This window comes from Bos indicus x Bos taurus, chromosome 6 (genome assembly GCF_003369695.1).
Source record: "Bos indicus x Bos taurus breed Angus x Brahman F1 hybrid chromosome 6, Bos_hybrid_MaternalHap_v2.0, whole genome shotgun sequence".
In the NCBI taxonomy this organism is placed as follows: Eukaryota; Metazoa; Chordata; class Mammalia; order Artiodactyla; family Bovidae; genus Bos; species Bos indicus x Bos taurus.
Window position 1 is genome coordinate 100,519,395 of NC_040081.1, and position 20,602 is coordinate 100,539,996.

The window sequence follows — 20,602 nt, forward strand, 5'->3', positions numbered from 1 at the left end:
AAAATTCAGGCTAGAAATATATCTATATTCATATGACAAAGGTCTGGATTCAGATTTTCATGGTTTTGTCTTGAGTTTTTTGTTACTTTAAAAACATTTTTATTTTTTTTCATTTGAAAAGTGTTATTTTCATCTTGATAGCCCCCCTGAAATTCTAGAAATATGAATGTGACAATGAAAAATTATAACTAATATCTGTTTTCATTATAAATGAGCACAGGAAGGGGAAATATTATAAGCTAATAACACTTTGAAAAAGTCAAAGCTGACAGTTTGATTAAAAGGCTATTTGTTCACTGGCAGCTGATTGCTCATGGAATACTGTGGAACATGAAATATCCAGAGGCTAATATTTGAAGCATGATATATATGCACCTCAGCATAATCTATTTCATCTAATAAATCTATTTATCATTGTAATCTATATTTATTTACAAAGCAAAAAATATTGAAGAGACATTTCACATATAAGCAAATTCAATATATGTTAATATGTATCACAATGTAGAATTTTAATTAAACTATTGAGGGTTAATCTTTAGGGCCACTCATTTGTACAGGTCCCTTGCAAAATTCTATGCCTAGTTTTGCATTTGTAATATTAATTTTTTCTTTACATAACAACTTCCTCCAACTGCATTATATTCCGGCCTCATAAAGACTAGATCTGACTCTACCTTCATTTTGAAACTGGAAGATGTCTTGGAAATCATTTAAATTGACATCTGTATTTTGTAGCTGAAAAATGTTGAGGTGTTTTAAAATTGGTAAGTAAAATGACTTTAAGCAAAGTAGCGGATACAAACAGCTCCCAACACTAAAAGAAATACAAAATTCTATTTAACAGTTTTGGTAACTCTCTACTCTGTTCTGTGAAAACCTCTCTGAAAGATTACACTCATTTCTGGGTATAACACTATGCAAGAAAAGATTTAGAAGGGACAATGAAGTTTATATGAGGTAAAGAAAACATGCTATATGAGGCATACTTGACAAAACTTTTTATGTTTCAATTCAAAAAGAAAGGAGAAAATCCTTGCCTCCTCCATCCTCGCACTCGCACTTTGATCCCTCTTTTCCTTTAGTTGTTAACACTTTCTAATATACCATGCCTTTTATTTTAAATTTCATGATGACAAGGATTTTTATCAATTTTCTTTACATGTATATCCCTAGGTATAAGCACATAGCAAGTGCTCAAAATATTTGTTGAATAAATAAATGTGTCTATTTTATGTTCAATTAGAGTTTTTCAAGGAGATAACTTGAAGAATAAGGAGAGAAAGTATTCGAAGAAACAAAAATTGAGAAATTCCAGGAACTGGAGAAAGGTTGAAATTTAGGTAACAAAGGGAATCCTGAGAGGTAAATAAAAAGAAATCCAGACCTAGTCACATGGGAGAGAAACAGCAACTAACCAAAGATCAAGAAAAAAATTCCTAAATGAAAGGAGGGAAAAAAGACAGAGTATGTCCAAAGATGACTATCACACTGATGGCTAATTATTCAACAGTAATATTAAAACGAAAAAGCCAGTGGAAAGACACTTCTAAAATGCAGGAAGAAATAACTGTCAATCTAAAATTCTATATCCAACAAAACTATCTTTCCAGTAGGGAATACAAATCAGAATACAGCTTTATTGTAAAAGACTTCTAAAGAACTTCTAAAGGATATACTTCAGAAGGAAAGAAAATAATCCCAAAGGGTCAAATTGCAAGAAATACTGATAAGCCAAGAAAATTATAATCATAAGGGTAAATCTAAACAAACTCTATCTTTACATAACCAAATGATAATGTCAATTTATGAGGTTCAAAGAAAAAAACTAAAATACTGAGCATAGATAGCATATTTAAATTGGTACAGTAATGATCTAAATTATTAGTATGTGGTAAGATCCTTGTGTGTTCAGGAGAGAGATAAAAATTATCTGAATTAAAACAGAAATTCTCCACAAACTGAACTATAGATTCAATACAATTCCAAAATCAATGCAAATAGGGATCATTTTATAGAAGTTAGCAAGCCAATTTTAAAATATTTGAGGAAAAGCAATGGCTCATTAATAGCTAAGGTACTTCTGAAGAAGACAAAGAAAGAAGATATTTATCTTATCTGATATGTGTATAGTATACACTTGTATTCATTAAGAAAGGGTAGTTGTGGTATAGAGATAGACAAAAAAAAAAAAAACCTCATTATGAAACCGAATACAAAGCCAAGAATTTAACACCCTTTCCCCCTAAATGTGAAAACTTATGACAAAGACAGCATTATAGAACAATGAAGAAAGAATTAGCCATTCTTCCTCAGTCAGTAACTGGAAATGAAATTCCTCTTTCACACCATACACAAAAATCATTTCCAAGTGAACTAGAAGCTTAAATATAAAAGATTAAAATATTCACACCAAAACTAAAAGAGAATATAAAGGCATCAAAGGATTCTTAAGAAAGACATATAAATAAATGAACTATAAAAAAAGCAAATTCCAAAATCAATATAAAATAAAATGGCAAAATATTCTAAATAAGGGAAAGGATATTTTCAACACATAAAATGGACAAAGGTTAGGTACCACAATAAATAAAGAACTCCTACAAATTAGTTTTTAAAAATACAATTTAAAAATTTGTTCTAAAAAACAAAAGATATATTACCAGGAGGAAATACTAATGGCCAGTAAATAGGAAAAAATGCTTGTAAAGAAAATATAAATAAAAGCTCCAATGAATAGGATTTTACATCCAAGAGATTACTAACAAATTTAAAGACAAATCTGGTAATATCAAGAGTTGGTTTGGATGTGGAGTAGACAGTTACTTTTATACATATACTGTTACTCTGAAAATCAATCTGATGTTATCAACACATAGTCAAGCTTAAAATGTGCACACCTATGAGTTCTGGTGTGACTTCCCAGATGGTTCAGTGGTAAAGAATCCACCTGCCAAGTAGGAGATTGAGGTTCAATTCCTGGGTGGAAAAGATCACCTGGAGAAGGAAATGGCAACCTACTCTTATTGTTGCCTGGGAAATCCTACAGAGTAGCATGGTGCATGACTTAGCAACTACACAACAACAATGATCCTAGGCATTTATCATAAAGAATCTTGTCCATGTGCTCCTAGAAACATGTATTCATTGTTTATAAAAGAAAAAGCAAAAACTCAATGTATTCCAAAGTCTATTTGTAGAAGAACAGATTTATTGTATTAATAGAACATTCATATACTGGAATGCTATACCGCAATGAAAATGAATGAACTATTTCCTATGTACCAACGTGAATAAATCTTAAAAATATAATGCTAACTTCAAAAAAAGCTTGCTTTCCAAAAAAAAAGCAAGTCACAAAGTAATAATAGCACAATATGTAAAATGGATAAAACTAAATGGAAGGAAAGTTATGACCAACTTAGGTAGCATATTAAAAAGCAGAGACATTACTTTGCCAACAAAGGTCTGTCTAGTCAAGGCTATGGTTTTTCCAGTGGTCATGTATGGATGTGAGAGTTGGACTGTGAAGAAAGCTGAGTGCCGAAGAATTGATGCTTTTGAACTATGGTGTTGGAGAAGACTCTTGAGAGTTCCTTGGACTGCAAGGAGATCCACCCAGTCCATCCTAAAGGAGATCAGCCCTGGGTGTTCATTGGAAGGACTGATGCTGGAGCTGAAACTCCAATACTTTGGCCACCTCATGGGAAGAGTTGACTCACTGGAAAAGACCCTGATGCAGGGAGGGATTGGAGGCAGGAGGAGAAGGGGACGACAGAGGATGAGATGGCTGAATGGCGTCACCGACTCAATGGACACGAGTTTGGGTAAAATCCGGGAGTTGGTGATGGACAAGGAGGCCTGGCGTGCTGCGATTCATGGGGTCGCAAAGAATTGGACACAACTGAGCGACAGAACTGAACTAAAATGATATGTTGTTTAGGGATAAATATGTATGTGCTAAAAATATAAGGAAAGTCCAAGAGATTGTAAAAACATGCCTTTAGGAATGCGATGACCTCTGGGGAAGAGAGAGGATATAACCGAGCAGGAACACACACAAAAAGTTCATAGGTATTGATAATGTTCTACTTTTTTAACCTGAGTGGGAATATATGCATGTTCATTTTATTGATCTTTTCAAAAGCTATAAATTTAATATTCTTCTAATTCACTTGCATAATTTATTTTGTAATTTTAAAGTAAAAGTGTCTGCCAGGGTGAAATTCATTAGGAGACCTCCCAATAGAAAAGTATCTCAGTAGTTGAATTCTGACTTTTCTGTAGAAAGTTAAACACATTTGATTTGAATAAAAATTTAATTAAAATATATCAAAATACAGCTACTAATAAAGGGTTTCCCTGGTGGCTCAGACTAAAAAATCCACCTCCACTGCAGGAAACCTGGGTTCAATCCCTGGGCTGAGAAGATCCCCTGGAGAAGGATACGGCAACCCACTGCTGTATTCTTCCCTGGCGAATCCCATGGACAGCGGAGCCTGGTGGGCTACAGTTCTTGGGGTCACAAAAAATCAGGCATGACTATGTGACTAAGCACACAACACAAAAATACAGCTACTAATAAAGTGGCATAAAAATGCATTAAATTTTAAGAACTGTTTTTGGTTATCTAAATTTCTCAAGGCTAAAAATAATGTGAATTCGTTTAGGTATAAAAAATAAAGGGTATAAGACCGTATTTTTAAGTTTTGTTGTTATTTTATGTATTAAGAACACATGTATAGCTCATATTGCACTGACTTTTATCAATCATTTATTTTGAGAATGTCTTCATATAAATGATATGTTAAAAATAATATGACTGCCTACAGAATATTGTATAGATGTATACTACACACACTATATATCTAGTAGATTAAATATAATTTTATTGCCACTTTCAGATGTCATGTTTAATAACAGGGCATTTCAAAAAATAAGTAATCTGTTTTGTATTTTAAAAGTTTAACATTATAATAATGAGTCTTCATAATATATTTGCCTGAAAAATTCTGATTTGAAATTACCAACATGTTTGAAATTATGAAAAGACTGCTCTGACATTCAGAGGAGACACTTTAGTTAATAATTACCATTTACCCTTCCCAAAATTTACAAATATATCCCTATACAAGAGCTCCATAAATAACCAAAAATAAAAATACCAAGCTCAAGTATTGAAAGAACAATCTGAGACTTCTTAACATTAGCAGCAACCCAAAGGTTTACTTATAAGGGATTTTGGTATCAAGTTAAGAAATGATAACCAAGCAACTTAAAAAAAATGGATTCTAAGAAATGTTAATCTGTTTTAATAACTCAGTTGTGGAAATCTGATTTGATTTTCTTTAATAAAAATTATAAGAAAAGTAATGAAAAATAATCATTTTAATTTATAGGTGGCAAATAATTCATTTCAATCATCAATTATTCAAGCAAAATGAACTTCTAAAATATCAAAGAGTACAAAGTTAATAGATTGAGTCTGTTTTTTATCAAATGTCTAAAAATTAGGCAAAACTTAACTGTTTCATATTCATGTTCAAAGTCCAAATTCAAGTTTATAATCCACAAGATTTCAGAGAAATCTTGTTTTTTTTTCCAATCTGAAAGAATTCATTTTTTATCAGGCTAACATACTTTTAAAGAGTATTAACATAAACATGAATGTTGTAAATTTATAGATACTATTTAGTAAAACGTATATGCAGAAGACAATACTGCAAAACAGGCATAAATTTTTTAGAAATAAATGTGTGTCATATAAAACTAAAAAAATATTTTTAGTAAGAATAGAGTTAAAAGTAGTGCAGTTTTATTTTTAACTAAATAAAACATTTCATGTTAAGCTTCTTATCCACAAAAACTGAGTGTCTAATTCAGTCAGTTTGTAAATTTGTCCAATACAGAGAATATATGCATGCACTTAATATTTGTTACATATTAATCTTCAAAGTAAATGGCTAATTGCAGAGTTAGGCTACAATATTATTAATTAGATTTATTTTATACATTAAAACCCCATTATTATAGGCTCAATTTTGTTTTCAAACAGTGATCATTTAAGTAATGCTCATCTTATCTTTAGTATGATAATGACGTAATAGTTTGTAAGTGACTGTGAGTAGGATACTTAACTGACTAAATAAAATAAGTTATTATAAACCCATACACTAAATCATACTCTCCATATCTTTTTAATACTGCAAAGCCCATAGAACCTTTACTTGCTAATTATTAGCTGCTTAAGGGATCACTTTTACTTAACCAAGTGATACACATTTGTTTTCTTTGGATATTTCATATAATCATTATTAATTAATGAGGTTTTAATCATGGTACTTGTTAATAATGTGGAGAGAATAAAAGCAGTAATGGAGCTATTATTCCTAGACATTAAGGAAATGAGAAAAATTATTTTAGAAGATCATTTTTAAAAGGAAATTCATATGAATGTTCTCTGAATATGTGTTAATAATAAACTGATTGCATTTATGAATGAACATAAATTTAACTGATAAAAGATTTCCATGCCAAATGAGTATTTGTTATGGTACAAAAGCATAAATCTTTAGTCTTAAACTAAAAGATTTTGTCATTTATTATCTAGCTATGGATATAACAACTGACACAACTGAGTGACTAACACTCTCACAACAAAAAACAGTAAAACATAATAGAGTATATCATTGTTACTAGTTTCATAAGACTGAATTAAGGCAGATCTTTTGATAGTAATTGAACGTTTCATATGTGTTACAATATTATCTACATACAAGCTTGCTAGGAGACAAGATTACTCTCCCATGATGCCAGCTGGTAAATATGTGACATTGGAGTTTCACAGAACCCCTCTAAGGGCAGTGAGGATATACCACCAACAGTATTATACTGGAGACCTAATGGAATCGATTGAACATATTACCCATAGAGACCACTGGCTTCTAAGAAGGATACGATCAGTGCCAGGAAACAGCACTGCACCTTTTATCATTTCGCCCATGATGCACCCTACTGACCACATGTCAACTGAAAACAAAAATGAAATGAAGATAAACAAGAAGACAGGAATAGAACAGCAAATAAACAAAAACACTTCACTACCCAGGCCTTGGAGCAATGGTCTGACCTTTTGCTGACTGGGTTAACAGTGCTTTAAAACACTTAACAGTGCTTTAAAACAGGGGGGTGGGAAGAACACAAGAATGTCAGGGCCCTTTCTGCTATGCAACTGAACTAACCGTGCCATTCAATGCCACCTAATGTATGATAATATTACTTTGCAATTATAATGCAATGATTAATTTAGGTTCTGATTTAAAAGGTCTGATTTGCATTCATCTCCTAGAATCCTACTGATTTGTATTGTAAATTATTCTAGATTGTGTTAATGTGGGAAACATGCAAATTGGTTTCTCTTTCATTCTTTTGTATACCACACTTGGAGAAAGAAATAAAAGACTGAGCCGCCTGCAACCTCATAAGAAAGGGTTTCTTTTATAAAACACACTTACTCTTATTTATAAATATGGATAAATTTCCGGAAGTGAAATGCCAGTTCAGGAATGAGTGTTTTGGAATAGGCTGGTTCAGTTTCATTGACTCTCACCAAAGAAGTACGTTTTTAAACAGAAGCTTTGTCTTATTCTCGTAAAAACAATTGCTTTCTAACTGTCCTTGGTTACTCACGTGTTCCTACTGAAAACTCAGAAAGAAAGATAGGTCATTCTTATGAGGAAAATTAACCTAGAAGAATAAGGGAAGTTGAGGGGGAACAAATAGGGAAAGACATTAAGATAGCACACTAGAATTTTGCTCCACTTATTCTTCCAGTTATATATTGTAATTTGGCAGTGACCTTACAGAATTCCTCGAGATTCTTTCCCAGGTGAAGGTCTCACTCAGGTTAAATGCAAAGTTTGACCAAATACCTAAACAGAGTTATCACTGCAAAGAAACGGTTATAGCTATGAAGGTGACAAGCATACCCAGAAAAGCAAATTTGTCTTGCTTCCATTTTAGGAAAGCAAGTGACATGCAAAAAGATCAGGAAAAGATAGAGCAAACAGTTGTGCATCCCTTTATTATTAATACATTTGGAATTCAAGATAATATCTGTCTCACCAGAGGTTGGTATTGTGAACACTTTGATTAAAGGGCAAAAAAATTCTCTAAAACAAAATTTGCTTTTGAATTGCAAATATTCTTATCATCAAAGTGACCAGTCTAAGTTGTTATTTACCATGTATCTACTTTTTAGAGATATTGTGGGAGAGAGAGATTTTTTTAAAAAGAGAGAGCTAAAGGCTCAATAAGCAAGGCTTTCTCTTGCCTGCATCAATTTTTAAACATTTGGGAAAAGGTTATTTCTGCCCCAAACCTATCCGCTAGTTAAAAAACATCTATTTCTATATTTATTTAATGAAAAAAATATCTCTTTTATGTTATCTCTGACAGATATTCATTTTTTTTTTCTGCTACAGAACCAATCCCATTGCTTTCTAACTGTACATGTATGTGTTAGTCACTTGGTCATGTACAACTTTTCGTGAGCCCCATGGACTGTAGCCTGCCAGGCTCCTCTGTCCATGGAATTCTCCAGGCAAGAATACCAGAGTGGGTTGCCATTTCCTCCTCCAGCGGATCTTCCTGACCCAGGAATCAAATTCAGATCTTCTGTGTTGTGTCTGTCTGAGCCACCAGGGAAGCCCAGCCTTCTAAATGTGTATCAACTTGGCCAAGTTACTGACTCTCTCTTTTCATCCTCTAAAACATGGATGGCATTTATCATGTAAAAATTTTTTGACTTAAAAGGATTATGCCTGGTAAAGATCCTTCCACATTGCCTGGCATATAATAAGTTATCAATAAATGTTTGTTATGTATCATGTATTATATATATATATTAGAATTAAATATACATAGAGAAGGCATATTCATTTAATATTTATATACTATTATACTATATCTTATATTAATGTCTATAATTAAGAAATTTTTCCAATGAGGGAAGCTTACCACTCACTGGGCAATCCTTTTCACTGTTGAAACCACTTTGAAAGGCACTCCACGTATTAAATCACAGTTGACTCCATGGAATTTCTCTCCATTATCTAAATCGGAATTATCTTGTTCTCTAATACAAATAATAATCTTAAAATAGAATCTGTGACCCCTGACCACTCTTGCAAAACTGACAAATTTTCCTCTTTCAGACTAGAATCCCTTGCGTTTTCTTCTCCCTCACCTAATGCTGTTAAACAGCAACAACAGTAACAACAGATGCCCTAAAGAGGTCTTAGTCCCAGGGTTACTTCAGTCTCACTTGGCTCTAGATAGTTCTTGGTTTAATAACTGCTGTGTCTCCCAGTTCTCACTTATGTGGCTCTGTGGGATACAGATATTCTAAAGTAAAAGCAGAAAATTTTTGGAAATATATCTTCATGATAGAAGCTACAATTGTAGACTTAATAGATCACAAAGCCTTTGTGTGAAAATAATGTAGAGAGATACAAACTCAAGATCTGAACTACTGATGAAAATACTGAATTCCATTTGCTTTATTTAATGTACCATTTGCTTTATTTAATGTACCTTTGCTGAGTTATAATACCCTGGAAACCTCTCCAAATTCCAGTTTCCATTTAACTTTCCTCGCAATTCACTATTCCTATAGACTCTCCATGCTTATGCCACAGAAATGCTAAGCCTTATGCCTGGCCTGGAAGCTAAATTGGTAAAGAATCTGCCTGCAATGCAGGAGACCACCTGCAAGGCAGCAGACCCAGGTTTAGGGATCAATCCCTGGGTGAGGAAGATCCCCTGGAGGAGGAAATGGCAAACGACTCTAGTATTCTTGTCTGGGAAAACCCCTGGACAGAGGAGCCTGGTGGGTTAGAGTACATGGGGTCGCAAGAGTCGGATGTGACTTAATGACTAAACCACTACCACCATTATAAATTACAAAAAGGGGAGTAGATGCATATGAGTTTATATAGATTTTTATTATTCAAGGCAGGATGAAATGTCAAGAGAACGTCATTGCAACAGCCACAGCGAGGGATTTTATTAATTAGTTATCACAACTAAAACAAGAAAGAGGGAATAAAAGAATTTGGTTCTAGATCTTTTTAAATCCTTTGGGGATGCGGGGTGATAGCTTTCCCTCAACTAATTCATCTATATGCTTATCAAGATGAGACTGGATTATTTTATGAAAATTTCAAGATATTCCAATGAATACCGACTGTGCATAGACCTTAGAAGAAATTGTCAAATTCAATCACAGTTGGAAACTGGATTTTGTTGCTCTCTGAGACAGTCTGATATGGTATGTGAGTCTCCATAAGATTTTTGTACACTAATGCCACCCAGGCAGAATTCTAGTTCCTTCCATGATTCTGATCATAACATTCCTCTCATCATCAGTATTTCCAGAGAAAGCAGATTCATTTGCAATTGTGGCACACAGAAACTGATTTACTTTCCTTAAAAGGAATGCTTAGTAAGTTTGGATGTTACTAAAATATGGTTATCAGTTTTCTAAGGGAGAAAATCTCAAGTGTATCATTTGTCAGGCATTAGATTATGCTAAATTATAATTTTTCTACTCTAGTCAAGAGATAGAAATAAAATAATAAAGGTCATGGCAGTTTAAATCTAAATTGTTGTTGTTGTTGTTTAGTTATGTCTGATTCTTTTGCAACCCCATGGGCTGTAGCCCGCCAGGCTCCTCTGTCCATGGGATTTCCCAGGCAAGAATACTGGAGTGGGTTTCTATTTCCTTCTTTCTCAAGGGGATCTTCCTGAACCAGGGATCAAACCTGCATCTCCTGCATTTGCAGGCAATTCTTTACCACTGATCTACCAGGGAAGCCTCTAGTGAAGAAAATGGCAACCCACTCCAGTATTTTTGCTTGGGAAATCCCATAGACAGAGGAGCCTGGTGGACTACAATCCATGGGGTTGCAAAGAGTAAGACATGACTTAACAACAAGGTTGTGTCAGTTTAAATCTAAACATAGAAAGCACTTTATTGCTACTTCCACACCCCAGTGGCTTGATCTGTGATTTATGATGGAATATTTTTTGGACTATGAGAGCTTCTATCCAGCAACCTAACACATGTTTCCTGTCTAGGAGATTATGCGGTTCTGGTAACGCAATTATGAGACCACACTGCTTTTCTCTTTAACCTAATTATATCTTCATTTAGCATAGGATTCAGACAATGGGTTTTGATAAATCTTTCAACAAGCACTTCAAAGTACAATAGAATAAGATTTAATATGGTTTTCTAAAATCAGAACACCATTTCTTTAAAATGTTTGCTTTAAAAGTTCAAAATTTAATTAGATATTTTACAAAAACACATTGTTTTAAACTTTAGTGCAAAGATAGAATTATGAAAAGCTACCAATATGCATAAATAAACTGTGAATGTACCTATTTTGCATCTGTGGATCTAACTAAGAAAAATAAAAAACATTCATGGAACACAATGCTAAATATTCTAGTTCCAGGAAACAGAGGATTTTTCTCCTTGGATCTAGCTATTCAACTTGTTTTTCTTTCTTTGTAACTTCTATGGCATCATATTAATTTTTAATGTTTATTTTATAGATGTTATACCATTGATTTTCTTTTTTAATGAAACAGAATAAAATCCATTGAAACTTACTATAAAGAAGAAAATCTTTAGCTTTATGTTAAATTATAAATAAAACTGTAATAATTTTCAAAATACTCTGCCATAAAAAGTCTTGTCATTTTTTATTGCACCAAAATATTTTAAATTGTCATCTTTAAAATCTCTATAATTCTGCAGTGTGTATAAATAAGGAATCTGAAGAAATCCTAATGTTGAAAAAATAATTTTTTTCTTTAAACTTTTCATGTTTTGATGAACACATAGTAAATGCTTGGCTCTGAATGTTTCACATTATCACCAAATTAAATACAAGTTCCCTGAAGATTGGGGTAATTATCCTCATTTCATTTTACACATCAACTTGCAGAAGTGCTTCAGTAAGTGACAAACTACTCATTTTCTTTCCTTTTACTGTCTAATTCACAGATAATTTTGGTTTCTCATCACTTGAGAATTTTTTTTAAGGCGGTCTTTTGGTTATTTCTATTTTTTAAAATAGTTTATCTAATTCAATTTGAAGGTTATATTTGGGCTAAGGTACCCCCAAACTAATTCCATGCCATAAAAAATGGAGTTCTTTGTAATTTAAAGTTATTTACAGGTATCTGTATGTTTGTAAGGGGCTTCCCAGGTGGCACTAGTGGTAAACAATGCACCTACCAATGCAGGAAATATAAGGACACAGGTTCAATCCCTGGGTCAGGATGATCCCCTCAAGGAGGCATGGCAACGCCTTGCCTGGAGAATTATATATATATATAATATCATCACAGCAATTCTGTAAGGCTGGCAAAGGAGGTATTATATAAAATACATTGAAACTCCTAGGAGATAATTTATGACTAAAATGAAGAGGACCAGAGCCAGTTCTTGGAACCCTTACGCTCTGGAGTCTCATCTGACTGCTGAAGGGAGAGAGTCCCATAATAGGTTATCACTATTCGTGGATTTCGTCCTAAGAGCCAATCAGGCTAAGGGCAGTTGGAATGGAATAGCACAGTAATGACTAAGGAATCTGTTGTTTGTAGTTTTAGTCTGTCAATTAGTTCAGTTTATTTTTAAAGATCTTCCAGTACTCTGTCTACAGAACTGTAGAGGAATAAGGAAAAGCAATATGCTTTTAAACCTTTCTATATCTATTTCTCTCCTCTTTCACTTTCATCAAGAGGCTTTTTAGTTCCTCTTCACTTTCTGCCATAAGGGTGGTATCATCTGCATATATGAGGTTATTGATATTTCTCCCAGCTTGTGCCTCTTCCAGCCCAGCGTTTCTCATGATGTACTCTGTGTATAAGTTAAATAAGCAGGGTGACAAAGGAGCTTTGGCGTGCTCCTTTTCCTATTTGGAACCAGCCTGTTATTCCATGTCCAGTTCTAACTGTTGCTTCCTGACCTGCATACAGGTTTCTCAAGAGGCAGGTCAGGTGGTCTGGTATTCCCATCTCTTGAAGAATTTTCTACAGTTTATTGTGATCCACACAGTCAAAGGCTTTGGCATAGTCAATAAAGCAGAAATAGACGTTTTTCTGAAACTCTCTTGCTTTTTTGATGATCCAGCGGATGTTGGCAATTTGATCTCTGGTTCCTCTGCCTTTTCTAAAACCAGCTTGAACATATGGAAGTTCACGTTGTGACCAAACTAGATAGCATATTCAAAAGCAAAGACATTACTTTGCCAACAAAGGTCCATCTAGTCAAGGCTATGGTTTTTCCAGTGGTCATGTATGGATGTGAGAGTCGGACTGTGAAGAAAGCTGAGCACCAAAGATTTGATGCTTTTGAACTGTGGTGTTGGGGAAAACTCTTGAGAGTCCCTTGGACTGCAAAGAGATCCAACCAGTCCATTCTAAAGGAGATAAGTCCTGGGTGTTCTTTGGAAGGACTGATGCTAAAGCTGAAACTCCAGTACTTTGGCCACCTCATGCAAAGAGTTGACTCATTGGAAAGGACTCTGATGCTGGGAGGGATTGGGGGCAGGAGGAGAAGGGGACGACAGAGGATGAGATGGCTGGATGGCATCACCAACTCGATGGACATGAGTTTGAGTGAACTTCAGGAGTTGGTGATGGACAGGGAGGCCTGGTGTGCTGCGATTCATGGGGTTGCAGAGAGTTGGACATGACTGAGTGACTGAACTGAACTGAACTGAACTGATATCTATTTCTGGGGGACAGGGGCTCCTGGGAGAAATGGCAGTCATGGTGGAGCTATGTGCATGGTCACCCAAATGCTTCTCTCCAAGGCATCAAGATCCATCACCTCAATTTATTTTTTCCTGTTCCACCACCAAAGCTGGTTCGCTGTGTCCTCCCTTACTTTCTGCCCCCCTCAATATACCCTTCTGACCTTTTATCCCAGTTATGCCTTATTCTGCCCTCTAGTACAGTGGTCCCCAACCTTACTGGCACCAGGGACTGGTTTCATGGGAGACGATTTTTCCATGGACCAGGGATGGGGAGGAGGATGGTTTCAGGATGATTCAAGCACATTACACTTATTATGTACTTTATTTCTATTATCATTACACTAACTCCACCCGAACTCATCAGGCTTTAGATCCTGGAGGTTTGAGACCCCCACTCTGGTATACTCTGGCCTCCTCTAAATTTCCTGTGAGAAGAATTTTCCTCTTAACTCTGATCTTCCATCTGTTCAGATAATCTCAGAATCTTCAGCTTACTCAGATTTTCTTAGAGTAATAAAGGGAAGTATATTAACAAATTCACAGTGAAAAATATTCTCTTAAGCAAATACAAAGAAAAAGAAGTTAAGTCTTATTTTTTCAAATGTTTGTGATTATTGGTCATTTGTTTATGGGTGTGAAGAATGACTATTTTTAAACCCTGACTATAAAGTATGTATTGTTTGAGATAATGTTTTATTACTATAATATTAGGTAGAAGACTCAGGCTATAACAAAATGTATTAGTTGCAAAAGATTATTAGGAAATAAGCAAAGTTATTTCAAAGAGGGAAGGATTAAAAGTATCTATCTGTACTAGATGGATATAATAATCCACAGCCTCCAATTTTTGTTCACCTTACTTTGATTATCCCTAATTTTCATTTCTTCAAGCTTAGAAAGATGTGATATTTAGTTAATCTGAGGATGTTTTCTTTATTTCTTCAAATATATAATATTTTGGTAAATCATTCCCTGTTCCATAATAACCTGTTTTCTTGGAAAGATTATATATATATATATATATATTCTTTTCTTTCTAACTGAAATTTCTCATGTCCTCAGAGGGAAAGGCAAGAAACAGTGTTTTAGCAGCTCAACTGTCAGCTTTAATCAGAAATAATATGCCTGAGGTCCAGAAGTTTCAAATGAATATGGTGTGCCTATTTATATCATTCCCCAGATCCAGAGAACTCTAGCAGAACTCAAAATAAAGGAATATCACCTGATCTTGTTTAAAAAGGTGCAACCATTTGAAGTAGAATAGAAATAAAAAGGTAGAAAGAGTATATCTATTTAAAATGGATAACCAACAAGGTCCTTCTGTATAACAGAGGGAACTCTGCTCAATGTTATGTGGCAGCCTGGATGGGAGGGGAGTTTGGTGAAGATTGGCCACATGTATATGTATGGCTGAGTCCCATTTTTTCAGAACAGTCCCACCTGAAGCTATCACAACATTGTTAATCAGCTATACTCCAACACAAAATAAAAAGTTTAATTTAAAAAAAAGATTCAGGTTTAAAGAAAGAACTGATATTACAGTATATACAAACTATACTGATATTATATGAGACTTTGGTAATCAAGAAAATACCATGCCCTGGTTGGGTTGTGGAAGGAGTCAGTGACTAGCTAGTTCTTTAAAAAAAAAAAAAAAAAAACAGACAAACTTCCAAGAAAGTATCATAAAACTGCTGCACTATAAGCTATTATTAAAAGAAACAAGATCTTAATGAAATGTAGTCTTTGATGCCTCTTATATGATCATTGGACTATGTAAAGAAAATAGAAAATAAGTGACTTGGCATATTTATTGTTCTCTAACTTGAAATTCATCATAGACTGAAGAATTATTAGTAATACTATTATTATGTCAACCTATATGCAGGTTTTAATCATAAAACCATAATGAAAATTGAGTGTTTAATAGTGCATGTTTATATAATTAAGAAACTATTTACACAATAAAAACAAATACTTTCTAAATGTTTCTTTGGATATTACAAAGGCTAGCAAACTAATGAATGGAAAAGTAAGTATGTACGTATGTATTTTGCCAACATTTTAATTTAATCATCAAGAAACTACCTTGTGATATCATCTGGGTCATGTCAATAGTCAAGAAACCCACACAATGTTCCTCAAAGTGAAAAGACAATTTTAACACAGTAAAATAGCTAAAACTTCAGTTGTCAATGGTAATTTCCTAAGAGCTCCCAATTTTTCAAGGTGTTTTACTATTTTCACTTAGAATACAGATTTTTTTAAAAGGAAGATTAAAAAGTTCTGTTCAGAGAGAAGAATATCTTTGCTTATGATGACAGAGTGCTATAACATCATTTTTCAGCCTCAGAGAAATTCAACGGAAATCACTCTGAATAATTCTAAGTGAATTATTCATTTAGATTGTTTTTTTGTTTTTGTTTTGTCTGTGAAGAATCTTGGAAGTACCCAAGGTATAAATTAGCATATACTAAACTTTGATATTACTTCCAGTAAATGCTGAAATCATTTCATTATGCTAAAATATTGATATGAGTCTTCTCCCCATAAATAAGCTCCATCAGCCCCCAAACTTGTGTCTGATCATCATGGTCTAGGGAAGTTACTTTAGTGTTCTGATCCCTTTATTACTGGTAGTAAGCTCTAATTACAAAATGATATTAATTTCATATAAAGATTAATGAAACAATTTCACCCAAAAACACAGAGTATATATAATCCATTGTTCAATAAGGATTTCTATGGTTTAGTTTAATTTTTAAATATGGTCACGACTAAGACATTAAGTTATAATTTTAATTATAGGAAAATGAACTAATTTCAACATATTTCATGTGGAAATTATTTACCCATGTTTAAGTAAAATTTAACTTAAGCAAGACACACTATCTTTACGTAGCTTCCCCACTGACTTTTACATCTACACTCGGGCTCCTTATCATATTTCATATCACCAGCTCATTTAATAATTCCAAATCAGAGATATCTGTCCAAAAAGTTCCTGATGAAATCTAGCTAAAGATTCAGTGGTATAAGGCAAATCAACACAGCTTTTTTTTAATTGACTACCTCCCCCACATTGTACATTCCATTTCTTTAATTCTAAATTTCATTGGAAAAGCAATTATCTATGTCTAAGTCACATCTCCAAGTCAAATAAGGAAAGCCAATTTTGAACCTACCTGACCTCCAGCAAGTTGACTAAAATTATGATTTTTAAATGTGGAAGTTCATGTTTTAAGAAAGATGTGCCTTAAGACTGGATATAGTGTCGAGAGTAATTCAAATCAATAAAGGTGTGGACAGAAGCTTAAGATGTTGGCAAGAAGAGAAATGAGCATGCCGAAATTTGTAGAAGCATAAAATGGATTTAGAAAAAAGATGGGTAATACTTGCAAATAGTGATTTCTTTTGCTAATTCGAAATATATTTTAATCACTTGAGATGTGTTGGCCTCTCTTATTTATGAAAAACAGCACTGCTATTCTGAGTTATAGATAAAATAATTTAAGGAAAAAAAAACATCAAAAATGTAATTAAACTATTGAGATAGGTAATCTTCAGTACTGGTCAGATTATAGAAATAATCACTTTTTTTTTTTTTTTAATCGCAGTTACACCACTTACCCAACTTTTTGCTTCTATCTTTACTCTCCTGGTAAAATCATTATGTGTTTAAAGGGAGAGAGAACAAAACAGGTAAAGCTGCAGCAAAAGGTACAAGGATACAGTCCCTTCCTGGAAACAGGATTTTGTGGCGAACCATTTCTCCCATAATGCATCCCACAGACCATATATCCACTAGAACAGGAGAGAGGGAGGTGAAGAAAAGGGAGGAAAGTAAAGTTAACTAAGATAATTGATCTCTGAAGGAGGAGGAAAAAGAACAGTTTGATTAGAAGGTACAAATTTTTGTCTCCCACCAAAAGTTGGCCAAAAAGGTGAATTAAAACCAGCACTGGAATGTGACATAAACGATGTCTAGTAGAACTCAAGTTTTAAAAATTACTTTGTGATGCCTTAGATTTTCCTTCAGTGCCTTAAGGTGGTAACATGGACAAGCACCAGTTTAACCAAACTTATCTCCATGTCAGGTGACACAGCTCAAAGCCACCAAAGGGTTTTCAACGTCATTCTCTGGAGGGAGAGAAATTAATCTCAATCAACTCTTAGGGGTGGCTATTTCCATTTTCTATTCTACCCAATTACATGGAATAAGCCAACTAGAGATCATCTTTTTTTGGTCCAAATCCAAGAAACTAGGAAACGGCTGAAACTATGGTTTGAAGGCAGAAGTATTAGTGACTTCTTTTACTAATTCAAAATATATTTTAATCACTTGAGAAATGTTGGCCTCTCTTATTTATGAAAAACAACACTGCTATTTTGAATTATAGATAATAAAATAATTTAAGAAGAATAAAAAAACACTGAAAATTTAATTAAGTCCTGATATTCAGGACTTAGTTTTTCCTTCAGAAGTTATTCTTATAAATATCAGTTTGAGTTCCTTTTTGATATATCTCAAGAAAAAAGATGTATAATTAATTTGCACAGGTATAAAGGAGTCATGAAGGAAACAGAGTATTAATGGTGTTAAAAAGTTGTTAAGCACGTATGTCGGTTTCTCAGTTGCCATGCTTGTTAACGAAACATACTTCACCTTCTCCTACTAATCTTTACCCTCTTCCAACTCGCTTTTTAGTAAGGATGAAGGGAATTGGGCAAAAACATTAGGCTAAAACGCTCCTTGAGGAAGGAAGGCAGGGTTCGGTGCACAGGAGAGCTGGCATGCCTGATGTGGGAGCAAGCAGGTTTTGTGCGTGATAACCCTCATCCCACACGTGGGTGAGGGCAGCACAAGGGTGGTAGGTATGCTTTCTCCACGGGTCCAGAGAAGCCAAAAATCTGAGGCAGAAACTTGCAATCCTGTCTAGTAAGGGAAGGACAAGGGATGCAGTCACATGCCATCTGTGTTCAGCAAAGATCTGAAAATCATTAATAGCAAATTCAGACTCCCCTACAGATTTTTGTAGATTCTTGAATTTTTTAATTGGTTCCCACTTTGATTTTTTTTTAAATATGAAGAATGTATACAACCATCTGCTTTTCCAAATAAGTTAGACGTAGTATTGCCTTGGAACAGGATTAGATTTTTTTCCTCCTCCAAGCCAAAAGGAAACAGAACTCTGCCACTGTTCACCACAGTTAAGCCTGACCTTCCTGAGAACTTTTTCGCTTCCTCTGAACAAATGCACAAAAGAACTGGCTCTCCTCTAATCTGGAAGGAGCACAAGAAATTTTTCAAAATTTTGGTGGCCAGGAAATTTTCATAAAAGTACTCTGTAGCACCTACACATAAAAATACAATGATAATTATTTCTATAGAACTTACACCTTTCCAATAACTTAATAAAGTCTCAAAACAAGTATGAAAGGTATATTAAGTATACATATACAATTCTACTTTAAAACAGTTTTAATTCCTGAATATATTGGATTTTTTTTAATACACCTCATTACTTGTTAGGGCTAATCCCTCAAAATAATATACTGCAGTGCTTTCTAATAAGAATTTCTATAAATCCTCATTTTAATAAAATCAAATTGTAATGTATTTTGAAGATTCTTTCTACCTTTTCTTTGCAAGTGTTTATGAATACTACATTTTCTCTATGAAAGCAGCAGTGTAAAATTTAATATTATTCTCTCTGTATGGTTTCAGAATTTATAAAAGCTTACCAGGTAATTACTACCTTAACTATTACTTACAGAACAGTACGTATCCAACTTGAACAATTTGGATTATTCTAAAATGACTATGCATTAAGCATGTGTGAAGATTCTTGCTCCAAGGATTTGTGGTATCTTTTTGTTTGTCTTTTCCTAGGACTAGAGACACCAGTTTAAGACATGACATAAAGCCAAATGGTAAAAATGCAATAGATGGATTTCTTCCCGTTTATATTCACTGTGAGTTGAGCTGCCTTCTAAATACCAGTGTTTCTGAATATCTACAGCACGTGTGCTCATCAGTATCCATACGACTGTTTAATCAGACTCTATTTATAATTCTTTTGAGTTATAACATTTCAATGTTCTTCTAGTTATGCGTGCTTCTCAGAAGCATCCTTCATGTTGATTCTTCTGAGTAGTAATTTTTGAAAACCTCTGACTCTGAAGGCTGGTAGCCCTATTTTAAACATTCACATACGTGGGAGGGAGCACTGCTCTTGACACACTTAGTTTCTTTACAGTTTCTGTGGCTGCTGCTCAAGAGGCATCCTTACCGTTCCTCTGACTATGAAGGCTGGTAGCCCTATTTTTAAACATTCACATACGTGGGAGGGAGCACTGCTCTTGACACACTTAGTTTCTTTACAGTTTCTGTGGCTGCTGCTCAAGAGGCGTCCTTACCGTTCTCCTTGTAGCCCATTCCCAGAATGACCTCGGGGGCCCGGTAGTAACGTGTTACCACGTAGGGAGTCATCATGAAGCTTGTGCCTGCTGTTCTGGCCAGCCCAAAGTCTAGGATTTTCAATGTACAATCAGACTTGACTACAATGTTACTTGGTTTTAAGTCCTGACAACAAGAACAAGAGAAGAAATTAAAAACGAACATCAAATGGCCCATGTGACGTCCACCTACTCAATCAACACGGCAGTCTTGCAATAGCACTGATGGGCTTTCCCACTGGCTGTAGAGCCCTATGTAAAGCCAAAGAGTACTGCCCCCAGGAAGCTTAAGATTAGGTTTGGGATTT

At 34.3% G+C, this 20,602-nt stretch overlaps 1 protein-coding gene across 10 annotated transcripts in view; it reads right to left on the reverse strand.

Moving 5' to 3' along the window:
* The window catches only part of MAPK10 (mitogen-activated protein kinase 10), a 652,453-nt gene that overhangs the window by 111,995 nt on the left and 519,856 nt on the right, over positions 1-20,602 (reverse strand). For 9 of the 10 annotated variants that reach the window (XM_027544954.1, XM_027544951.1, XM_027544956.1 and 6 more), the window contains 2 exons: positions 20,256-20,421; positions 17,568-17,639 (listed from right to left, as the gene is read on the reverse strand). In XM_027544954.1, coding sequence (XP_027400755.1) covers positions 17,568-17,639; positions 20,256-20,421 — 238 coding nt within the window. Of the gene's footprint in view, positions 1-6,957; positions 7,030-17,567; positions 17,640-20,255; positions 20,422-20,602 lie in introns of all 10 variants that reach the window. The other variant, XM_027544953.1, reaches the window with a different exon arrangement.